At 36.1% G+C, this 12367-nt stretch overlaps 1 protein-coding gene across 10 annotated transcripts in view; it reads right to left on the bottom strand.

The window, feature by feature from the left end:
- Positions 1-12367, bottom strand: part of LOC105488520 (NMD3 ribosome export adaptor) — a 181563-nt gene that overhangs the window by 23489 nt on the left and 145707 nt on the right. For 6 of the 10 annotated variants that reach the window (XM_071091189.1, XM_011752692.3, XM_011752693.3 and 3 more), the window contains 6 exons: positions 12293-12348; positions 9301-9435; positions 7057-7153; positions 2630-2710; positions 1231-1359; positions 849-939 (listed from right to left, as the gene is read on the bottom strand). In XM_071091189.1, coding sequence (XP_070947290.1) covers positions 849-939; positions 1231-1359; positions 2630-2710; positions 7057-7153; positions 9301-9435; positions 12293-12336 — 577 coding nt within the window. In that variant the 5' untranslated portion in view covers positions 12337-12348. The remainder of the gene's footprint in view (positions 1-848; positions 940-1230; positions 1360-2629; positions 2711-7056; positions 7154-9300; positions 9436-12292; positions 12349-12367) is intronic. The other 4 variants (XM_071091190.1, XM_011752696.3, XM_011752697.3 and 1 more) reach the window with 2 other exon arrangements.

The raw sequence follows: 12367 nt of genomic DNA, 5'->3' as shown, positions 1-12367 counted from the left end.
AAATTAAAAATAAACTAAGCTTTCAATTAATTAAAACAAAACAGAACTAAAGAGAGTTGAAGGGATTAGTGTTAAAAACCAAAATTGAGAAAAAGATTGTTTAAAATAAAACTAAAAATAGTGTTTTGAAAAAGCATAATAGATAAAAGTTGCAAGTCTAAGGTGAGCTGAGTAGAAAAAGAGAAAAGATAAACATTAGGAACAATAAAGAGGACATAACTACAGTTACAGATGAGATTTATTACATTTGTTCAATTTTATACCAAGAATCTAAAAAGCTAGATGAAATGTTTTTTCTTGGAAAAGGGTATTAAAATTGACTCAAAGGGTAGAATACTCGAGAGGTGAATATCATAAAAGAAACTGAAAAGACATCCCCTAAGAGATACCAAATAGGATGGCTTAATGGGCAAGTTCTTAAAAAACTTCAAGAGGTTAATTAAACGCTAGGTAGAAAGAAGGCAAGCTTTCTAACTCTTTCCAATGTCACATAACTGAGAGCAAGATTGGACAGAAGTATGTATGTATACATATTAAAGAGAAACCTCAAGAAATATTATTAGATATGAAACACAAAAAGATAACTATGTTTGACATTAGGAGAAAATTAAAAATTCAGTTTCTCAGTTGCTCTAGCCACATTTCAAGTACTCAACAGGCACACATGGCTAGTGACTATACCATACTGGACAATGCAGATAAAGAACTAAGTTTTTTTTTTTCTTTTTTTTCTAACAAAATTCTTTTGGACAGTACTAATCCAGATATTATCAGTAAAAATAAGATTACTTAGGTATGTTGAAATAAGAATCCGACATCATTTCAAATGCTTTTGAGTTTTAACTCACCATGAATCTCTTTGATACGAAGTGTATTCTGATGCATTCCATATTTCAGAATTAACTGTTCCAGATAGTAGAAAGTTTTTTTGTGCAAAGTCTAAAATATAAATTATTTGATCAATAAATGCCCCACAAAAAGCCATTTATAGGTATAGGACACACATACCATCTACAGATACAGCACACTGATTTTTCAAACAATAACAATCTTTAAAGATTATCTAAAATGTAATAATGATCTATTTCCAAAGGTGAATGCTCAGGGAACCAGACTATCTCTGGTACCCACAGGATGTAGAAAGAAGGGAAAGAGGTTTTACTAGCTATCTTATAATTGACAAAGATGAAATACAAGATGTAGGACTCACTCATCATCTTCTCTCATTACCTTTTGCCTCACTTGAATCACAGCCTTCCAGAAATCCTTAGCTTCTACTCTATGGCAATCTCCACACATTTGAGACTGAACAACATAATCCACCACAAACACTTGTTGAAGGATAGCACCATTCATCACCTGATAAAGAAAACAATCACACTCCTTCATTCTTTTGGTTTTGCTTAATAATGAGTATTTTCTTTAAAAGAAGAACCTTTAATATTTAATTGAAAACTTTTTCCATTAATGCTTTTTTTTTTACCATTAATCAATCAAATGTCCTCAAATTTAAAGTCATAAAAACCAGTTATACTATTTCAAGAACGGTATATAGATTTAATTCCTATGATTTGTTAGATCAGCATTTCAAATTTTTCTTTAGCTGAAGTGGTTGTGAGAATATTCTGTGTATATTTTACATACATATATACACACACACACACACACACACACATTTTTTTGAGACAGGGTCTCACTCTGCCTGTTGCCCAGCCTGGCACGATCTTGGTTCACTGCAACTTCTGCCTCCTGGGCTCAAGTGATTCTCCACCTCAGCCTCCTGAGTAGCACACGCCACCATGCCTGGCTGACTTTTCTATTTTTAGTAGAGACGGGGTCTCGAACTCCTGGGCTCAAGTGATCTGCCTACCTTGGCCTCCCAAAGTGCTGGGATCACAGGTGTGAGCCGCCATGCCCAGCCTATACATGTTTATATAGAAAAATCATCCTTAGAAGAAAAAAATAAGGAAAACTTATCAAAAAAAAAAAAAAAATTCCCTAATTAAATGGTTCCCAAACATAGCTGATCAGAAATCACGCGGGAAGTTTTTTAAATACAGATTGAACATTCCAAATCCAAAAACCCAAAACCTGAAATTTCAGCTTCAAAATCTGATTCTTCTTCAGTTTCTAATTGACATTCTAAGAAAATGTTCACCGGAACATTCTGTATTTGAATTAGGGATGCTCCACCAGTAAGTACAATGCAAAATTCCAAAATCCAAAAAATCCAAAATCTGAAACACTTTTTGTCCCAATTTCAGATAAGGGATACTCAACCTACGTACAGATTCCCAGGCCTCACATACAGAGAATTTTTGCTTCAGTTATGATGAGTCATTACAATGATTAGCCAAGTTTGAGAATCAGTACCTTAGCCCATGTTTTCACTTCAGTCCTTTTCCTAATAAAAATAACTCTGGAAAAGATCAGTAAGTCTGCTAATCAGAAGCAATGACTACTCTTACTTGTGATCTATTTGTACAGATGCTCAAAAGAAAACGAACAGCTAAAATTGAGTGTACTCTTTTTCTTTTAAGCTGTTCAAGCCACAAAATTACTTATCACTAGGTCCTCATTTTCACTACCTGTACTTTTAACCATGCTGAGAAAATTATGTACCGCTTACCTCTTTCTGAATAGTCAGTTTAACTTTAAGTCTCTTAGAATGAGGCTCAGTCCAAACAAAGCCTGCATCTACAAGCCGTACCTTTAATAAAACACAAACAAAAAGAAACTTAAGTTCTCACCTGAGGAGAAAAAAAAAGGCGAAAGAACAAATCATCAATAAACAGATTTCATAAGATGCTTAAGGAATCTGTGATCAGCATCACTACATACCATCACCACAAAAAAAGATTAATCATCAGTTATGTAACAATAGCAGCAAATCAAAGGATAACCCAATGACTATATTAATGCAACTGATATAATTTAAGCAAAATTTAAAGTATTTGCATAGGAAAAAAGTTCTTTTCCCTTAAAAAAAAAAAAAAAAAGAGCACACTGTCCTTTAAAAGGAAATTATATTTTCCAGACGAAAGCAAAGACCTGGTGACTTCATTATCTATTAGTAACTTCATGAACAAAAGTTTCCACTTGGATTATTCTTTCTATATTCTGTGACTTTTTTTTAAGAATTGACATTCATCAGAGAAGTTTAATGCACTGAATACTAAATCCACAACTATAACTCATTAGTAAATGTGCAGCATCTGCATAGCCCAAAAACAGTTTGCTATATGTGAAGATCTGAATATAACTCAAGAATGGCCAGAATGGGTGTTTGGGGAGAAGGGGTGGGTGGGAGAACAAGAATGGGGGCTGCGGTAATCATTCGGGCAGATTGTAGATGATCTGAACTGAGAGGTACTGGAAATAACAAAAGCAGATTCAAGGGCTAGTTAGGAGATAAAAATCTGTTAGGTTTATCTGCACAGTTCATGTGATGCTGAAAAAAAATCTGTAAGATTTAATGGTAACTGGATATGGGAAAGAGAGAACAGACTCTAGAATGATGCTCAAGTATCTGCTTAGACAACAAGGGGGGGGGGGAGAGAGAGAGAAAGAAAGAGAGAGAGAGAGAGAGAGAGAGAGATCAGCCAGATGTGGTGCATGTTTGTAGTACCAACTACTTGGGAGGCTGAGGCAGAAGGATCACCTGAGCCCAGGAGTTTGAGGCTGCAGTGAGCTATGACAGCGCCACTGCACTCTAGCCTGAACAATAAAGCAAGACCTTATCTCTAAAAAATAAAATAAAAAGACATGTGTCCCTTCTCAAACCTCCCCTTCAACCACTGCCCTGTTTCTTTGTTTTCCTTTACAGCAAATCTCAAAAGAATTGTCTATCTTCCTTCTCCCATTTTCATTTCTACTTAAATGACATCTTTACCACCACCACTAAACAGAAATTGTCCATGTTATTAAGGTCGTCCACATTATTAAATCTACAGAACTCATGACTTGACTCATGAACTGCAAATCACATAGCTAGTCACTCCTTTCTTAAAACACTTCCCTTTCCTCCCAGGACATCACACTCACCTAATTTTCCTCCTACCTCCCTAGTAGCTCCTTTCAATCTCCTTTGCTGATTCCTCCATTACCTAATTATTTCTTCCTCATTACCCATTAAAGGAATGATTCCAGGATTCAGTCCTCCAGTTTGTTTCCTTCTCTCTGTAAACTCCTGAAGTAATCTAATCCAATTCATGACCTTAAATACTATCTATATCCTAAATTCATTATCTCTAGACTGGACCACTCACTGGCTTATTTATCAATCTGCCTACTCAATATTTCTACTTAAGTGTCTAGTAGACATCTAAATACCAGTTACAGATGGAACTCTGATATCCCCTACCCAGTGACTTGGCTGCTCAGGTCACGAACAGTGGAAGGTATCCTTAACACATCCAGCTACATCAGTAAATGTTACTACCTTAAAAATAGATCCAAAATCTGTCCACTTCTGACCACCTCCATTGCTGATCCAAAACCATTTCTCATGATTATTACAATGATTTACACCTTTACCTCCTTACATCCATTCTAAAAAGAGTAGCCAGAGGAATACTAGTAAGTCATGTCATCTCACTACTCTGCCCTTCACCCTCCATACTGCTTACACTCAGAATAAGAAACAGCCTCTCTTAAGGGCCTACAAGGTCAGACATACTGTGGCCTTCCATGACTTTTCTGACTCTATTCCCAACTACTTTTCCCCTCACCACTCTGTTCTGTTCACACAAGTATGTGCTTGCTTCTGGTCTCTACATTTGTTTTCTTTACCCCTAATACTCTTCTTCCAGATTTCTGCAGCTTCCTTCCTTACCATCTTTAATGTTTACTCAAATGTCACCTTATCAGTGAGACCTCCCCTAAACACCTTTAATTTCAACTCTTCCATGCACAGTTCTTATCCTCTTCCTAGCTCCTTTCTCCACAGACTATACCTTTTAATATACCATGTGATATATCTACCTATTTTGATCATTGCATACTAACATGTTGCTCCACATTGGCGTGTTAGTGTGCAATTAGAATACAAGCTTCCTAAGACAGGGATTGTCTTACTCACTTATTCACTTACTCACATATCCCCAGCACCAAAAGCAGTTTGGCACAGAGCTAGTACTTAATAAACATCTGATGAATTAATTAATGAACTGTTAAGACTCACTAGAGCACAGAGCTAGTACTTAATAAACATCTGATGAATTAATTAATGAACTGTTAAGACTCACTAGACATTTGACAAAAACCCCAAGTATAAGCTAAAAACCAAGATACACAAAAAACTGACTTCATAAAAAAACAGAGACAAATGAGGGAACAGAAGGAAACAAACAAAAAAAGTCCTATTATCAAAATCTTCAAAAAATCTTAAAACAAAATGCATCAAGAACATGAAAGACTCTAGAACTTAAAAACATTACTACTGGAAAAAAAAACAATTCATTAGAAAGATTGGAAGATAAAGTAAAAATCATCAAGAACACAGGGGAGCGAGAAAAAAAAAAACTAAAAAGGTTTTTTAAAATATTAAGGGAAAAAGACAAAGTTTCATGCCAGGAGGGCCAACAAGTGACCATCAGAAATTTGTGGGGTTGGCTGGGACCTAGTAGGAAAATAAAGGCAGAAAATTTCAAAAAACTATTACATGAAATTTTATTAGAGCTTAAAGGAGAATCAGAAAAGTCTTCAATCTGAGTCAATTTTTTTTTGATGCTATTTTCAATTTTATTATTGCTTTTCAAAGAAGGCATTTCTCTCCATTTATCTATGTAGCTATTTATTTATTTTCTATTTTATTATACTTTAAGTTCTAGGGTACATGTGCACAACATTTAGGTTTGTTACATATGTATACATGTGCCATGTTGGTGTGCTGCACCTATTAACTCGTCAATTTTAAAAACATGGTAGAAGTGAGTCATAAAGCTTAAAATAAAGAAAACTCAAAGTATCAATCACTTTCAATTTTATATCAGGAAATAAACTGTACTTTAAACAAACTCTGTTTGTTTGTTGAATACATTTATGCACTGACTTTCAGTGACAGGCACAAGTATTTTCTTTCCAGAGCAATAATGACAATAAAAAGAAACTAAATAACATAGCTCTAATATTATAATCTCAATTATGTTTAGTGATGGTTTTACATAAAAATTTCCATTACAAATTATACATGAGGTTCTCAATAAATAACAAATAAAAAAATTAAATTCTGTAAGTCTTTTTAAAGCAAAAAGATATTTTTACTTTTCATAAAAATAATATATATAACTTTAAAAATTGTTTGTAGTGGGGTGCTACTGGTAACAATAGTTAACATTTAGTAGTTACTTTCGGCCGGGCGCGGTGGCTCAAGCCTGTAATCCCAGCACTTTGGGAGGCCGAGACGGGCGGATCATGAGGTCAGGAGATCGAGACCATCCTGGCTAACACGGTGAAACCCTGTCTCTACTAAAAAATACAAAAAACTAGCCGGGCGAGGTGGCGGGCGCCTGTAGTCCCAGCTACTCGGGAGGCTGAGGCAGGAGAATGGCGTAAACCTGGGAGGCGGAGCTTGCAGTGAGCTGAGATCCGGCCACTGTACTCCAGCCTGGGCGACAGAGCGAGACTCTGTCTCAAAAAAAAAAAAAAAAAAAAGTAGTTACTTTCGAGGCTGGAATGCTGGCTCATGCCTGTAATCCCTGCACTGTGGGAGGCCAAGGAGGGCGGATCATGAGGTCAGGATTTCGAGATCAGTCTGGTCAACATAGGGAAATCCTGTCTGTACTAAAAATACAAAAAATTAGCCAGGTGTGGTGGTGTGCGCCTGTAATCCCAGCTACTCAGGAGGCTGAGGCAGGAGAATCGTGTGAACCCGGGAGTCGAGGTTGCAGTGAGCAGAGATCACGCCATTGCACTCCAGCCCAGGCGACAGTGTGAGACTCCATCTCAAAAAAAAAAAAAAGTTACTTTTGAAAAACCTACTCACAAGAATTTTCTGAAAATGAGACCATCAATGAAAACATACCTATAAATACTGATTTTAGCTGTTTAACTTACCTTACTCAGAGGGGCTTTGATTTTTTTCAAGCACAAAGCAAGAAGTTCCCTGGATTCTAAAGCACACTGTATCCAAGTTCCTGGTGGCTGAAAATACCTAAAAGAGAAGATAACATACTGAAATCCAACATCTCTCAGGAAACACAGAAATTTCCATCTGAATATATAGATATAACCCAAATTATTAACCAGGCATAATAAAACCCAAGGATGATATGAAGCACATAACTCAAAATACTTTAATGGTTCCAAAACTTTCAACTAGACTAGTAGCTTTAACTAAAAAGGTAAAATTCTGACTGAGAAAGCCACTACTAAAGTGATCTTATTATTTCAATCATCAAATCACTACTAAAATGTTCAGAGTCTCTTGAAGTTATGCTCTGAAAAACAGGTGAGAATTATCTCAAAATGGCATTAAAATTGTTTATCATGTACTTCTAAAATGCCTGAGAATTGCTTATTTTTCACAAAAAAAAAGGTACATTAGTACCTCACAACACTATGAATCGCAATAGTTCAGTCTATTCATCTACATTTCAAGTCCTTTTCAAATTTCGAATTGTAAAACAATGTTTAAAATCTTAGGTAAAACCTGACTAAAACAAAACTTAAATCTCTCACACATGTGCTTTAAGGTTTTTAGTCCCACCTATCCAGGGCTTAGCACAATGCCAGACACATCTTATAGTAGGTATTCAATAAATGCTTGTTAAATATAAAATACTTCCAAATGTATTATGTGAATGCCTTTTTGCCATACTTGTTAAATAACAGAGAGTTTTGATTTTCACTTTTCAAGGTTCAATCAAAAACATGACACAGGTCCCCCTTTGTTTATAAGTACATAATTATTTACTTATTTATTGGGTTTTTTTTCTTTCTTCTTTTTTTTTTTTTTTTTTTTTTTGAGACAGAGTCTCACTCCGTCGGCCAGGTTGGAGTGCAGTGTACGATCTCGGCTCACTGTAACCTCTGCCTCTTGGGTGCGAGTGATTCTCCTAACACAGCCTCCTGAGTAGCTAGAATTACATGCATGCCCCACCATGCCCGGATAATTTTTGTATTTTAGTAGAGACAGGGTTTCACCATGTTGGCCAGTCTGCTCTCAAACTCCTGACCTCAAGTGATCCACCCACCTCAGCCTCCTCAAGTGTTTGGATTACAGGCGTGAGCCACCATGCCTGGTCTATGAGTATACTTTTAGAGTTAGAAAAGGCTTCACATATCACCTCATAAAACCCTTCATTCTGATGAGGAAATTGAGGCCCAGAAATGATAAACGGCCAAGAGTTTCAAACAGCTAGTTTGTGAGGAAGCCAAGACAAACTAAGTCTGTTTAGTTCTTTATCAGTACTTTTCTAACTCCACCAGGCTTTATAATAGCAAATAGTTACAACAGATTAACCCTCACACGTGCTAAGCTTGTATATTGTAAACTCCCCAAAAAAGTACACAAAGCTTCATGTGTTTGTTCATATATATATATGTGCAAATATTTGGGGGGAGAGATACAGTTTTCAAATTCTCAAAGGAGTCCATGAACCACCCCTCTAGAGATACACACTCAAAAAGTTAGGGTCTTAACCCATTTTGGAAATCACAGGCATATACTTTTATACTCATTAAGCAGTTTTATGTTTCTCCATGGCCTAATAGATGTAAGTTATTTATCACAACAAAGAAAATCAAGAGGAATGAAACATTAACTTTCAGAAGTCTTCTGCCTTCAAATACAATCTTTATTTCAGACCATTCCAGATATGATTTACTGAGCTTCTTTTCCATCAACAATAGTTATTTTAATTACACGTGAACGTTATAAGAGTTTTTAAAACATATTACTAAATTACTACAAACATAAGGTGCTTTTTATCATACATGGCTTCTAATAACTAAAGAAAAAAAACCTCATAATAACAAGAATATGTCCTCAATAATCTGCTCTCACCCTTAAAAACATGAGCTCCCACCTATTAATTGTATATATCAAATCTATTAGATCCTTTAACAGAAGGACAGAGTCAAATACCTTTACACTATCTTTACCAGATTAGAAGGACACACTAGAAAAGTACACTATAAAATTGCAAATTCTGAAATCTTTGGCGAAACCAACAGAACATTTAAACTTTAACTGCATGCACTTTACTCCATATACCTTCGTGTAATCTCAGCATATCTCAGTGGTTCTCTAAATGTAAATTCCAACTTTAAAAAGAGCAAAATTGTACTGCACCGTACCTCTGACATTGTTTGCAGAATGAAACCGAGACTTGTTTTGGAATACCTTGGCTGATGTCCACTTTACTTCGCAAACAGGCCACACAAATATTGGCAGGATTTGGACTTATCGGAACACCACACTCACAGCACAAGCTTCAATAAATAAAGGATACATTTTTCAAATTAGATTTTTAAAATACACTAAATTTTTTTTTTAGATGCCAAACAAACAAAAGCCTTCAAGTTAGGCCATAGTATCTTTGCTCTTTTTAAAAAAATGACAGAAACAAGGCAACCTGGGCCAGTCGCAGTGGCTCCCGCCTGTAATTCCAGCACTTTGGGAGGCTGAGGCAGGCAGATCACCTGAGATAATGAGTCCGAGACCAGCCTGGCCAACATGGTGAAACCCCATCTCTACTAAAAATAGAAAAATCAGTCAGGCATGGCGGCACATGCTGGTAATCCCAGCTACTTGTGAGGCTGAGGCACGAGAATCGTTTAAACCCAGGAGGCAGAAGTTGCAGTGAGCCACATCATGCCACTGCACTCCAGCCTGGGTGACAGACCAAGACGATGTCTTAAAAAAAAGAAACAAAGCAATCTTCAAAGATGCAGTAGATAAAGAATAACCCTGTAATACAGGGGCAAAAACACCAAAAATGGCTATAATTCTAAAAATCCTCAATAAAAGGCCGATGTCCTAAAGCTTCTAGAGAGTCAGTTCTGTCCAACAGAACTTCATGTCATGATAGAAATGTTTTATTCTGGTCTGTACAACAAGGTAGCCACTAGCCACATGTGGCAAACTGGGCCATGAAAAGTGACTAGTACAACTGAGAAACTCAATGTCCTTTTTTTTAAAAAATTCAGATCTACATTTAAATAGCCAGTATGGGTCTAAACAAGTCTTTTTTTATTAAAAGCAAATGAAACTATATTGCCACATTAAAACAAACAGCGGTATATTGATGAATACAAATCTTGCACTAATTTTAATTTTAAATACTTAAATACAATTAAAAAACGTGAACGTGCTCTTTACCACAACCAACCAACACTATCCATAAAGGTAACATTTATTAACAATTTGTATATATCCTTCCAAACATTTTCTATGCAGACACAAACATTCACATTAACTTTTACAAATAAACAGATAAACTTCCTAACCGCAAGTGTAATAACAAACTTGGGAAAAATTTGAGAAGCACTGTTATTCATCATCCCTTATTGAAAATTGGAAAACCAAGTAAGAATCAATTAACAAGGCAATAGTGTGTCAATGGCAAAAACCAAAAAGAAAATCCTATATCAAGAATATGTAAGATCAGTTTGTCTCTTTTTAATTCAACCACCTCATCTCTAAATACTAAGCCTTTAAAAATGTATTTATTCAGGGTATACAGGTGAAATGTATGGTGTCACTACATTAAAAGATTACAGCTGTCTACTTATCGCTAATGAACATTTCTTCAAGTATATCTCTGGATTACACCAGTAGAAACTAATATCTAAATCATTTCTAACAGAATTAGACACCAACATACTTCAAAGGCAATTTAAAAAAAAAGTATAAGGACTCCTAAAATATAAACATTTACGCAAAGCAGAATTTTTTTTTTAACAGGATGGGAAGTCTATCAACATCTAGAGACTCAGTATAAATGACGAACTATCATAATTCGAGATGTACTGGGGGCACAAAAAGTCTGAGAACCCCTAATGTAGAACATTGTCCAAAATAAAAGTTCTACAATTTTCCATGTCCAATGGTAGCCACCAGGAGCCACATGTGGCAACATGGCTAGTACAAATGAGCAACCAAGTATTTAATTTTATTCCATTTAAATTAATTTAGGAAACTTCCAACTTAAACTGCTTGGGGCTTGTGTTAACAGTGGAGCCAGCGGTACCACTTGGAAAGCAAGCAGTTCCTGACAGAGCTTACCAGGCTCTTTCAGAAGTGCTAGTTGTCCGGCACAGAAGTATAATGGTCAAACAACCCATTCCAACAAAGGGTTCTGTGAAGGGCTCTGAGCGCTTCGACAAGTGTCTGTTAAAAGCTACTGACAGAACAAGGAAGATCAGCACTATGCTGCGCTCCAAAGACATTTTCAGATGGCTTATGATGTCCCAGAGCTAACTGAGGGACAAGGGAAGAGTAAAGCATCACAGGGAAGGAGGCCAAAGTTTCTGCTTTCGCTAATCACTGAATTCCTATTTTTCCTTTGGTATTTACTTTTGGCCACAAAGCTAGTTTCTCCACAGTTACTGTTTTCCTGTGAGATTAGGGTCATTTTAGACAGAAGCACTGCAATGTTTACAGGGTAGTTGTGGTAAGATGCCAATTTATTTTAGATTTAGCTGATTGGTCTGTGCTGAACGATTCCAAGATTATCGTTTAAAAGTCTCTGTAGTCATCTCTTTCAAGAGCACTGTATCATTAAACCTATTCATCAGCAAAAAAAAAAAAAAAAAAGTTAATTTGAACTTAAATGCAAGAAATTAAAAATTGATAATTAAGTTTTAAGATGTTCAAAATTTAAAAATTACAACACTATAATCTCCAATAAAAAACAGTAAGTTATTCCCAGCTACTCGGGAGGCTGAGGCAGGGAATTGCTTGAACTCGGGAGGCGGAGGTTGCAATGAGCCGAGATCACACTACTGCAACAGAGCGAGATTCCGTCTCAGAAAAAAAAAAGTAAGGAAATGTTAAGTAAAAGGTAAATTTAAATAGCCACACGTAGCTAATGGCTACATATTGGACAGGGCCGATATAAAAGAATGTATGAAAAATATTTTAACCCTCTTAGAGCGTGTATTTACTAGAACAAGCTTTATAACCAGAAACTAATTCGATTTTCTACAGAAATAAGACTTTTATTTTTTCCCATTTATGACAATAGAAGCTCCTTCCCACCCACCCTCAAGCGTTCCCCATAGTGAGTTTCCAGGGCTCATTGAAGATTTTCACATGCAAGGGGGAAGGAAGAAGTGTGGCACTCACATGTGTCCAGGGCTGCGGTCGGTGGATTCTGTCATATATTCCATCGTTCTCTACGCCTTAAGTTTAAAAAAATAA

The sequence above is a fragment of the Macaca nemestrina genome, chromosome 2 (assembly GCF_043159975.1).
Source record: "Macaca nemestrina isolate mMacNem1 chromosome 2, mMacNem.hap1, whole genome shotgun sequence".
Classification (NCBI taxonomy): Eukaryota; Metazoa; Chordata; class Mammalia; order Primates; family Cercopithecidae; genus Macaca; species Macaca nemestrina.
Note: the sequence above shows the minus strand (reverse complement) of the source record. Positions and strands in the feature narration are given on the sequence as shown.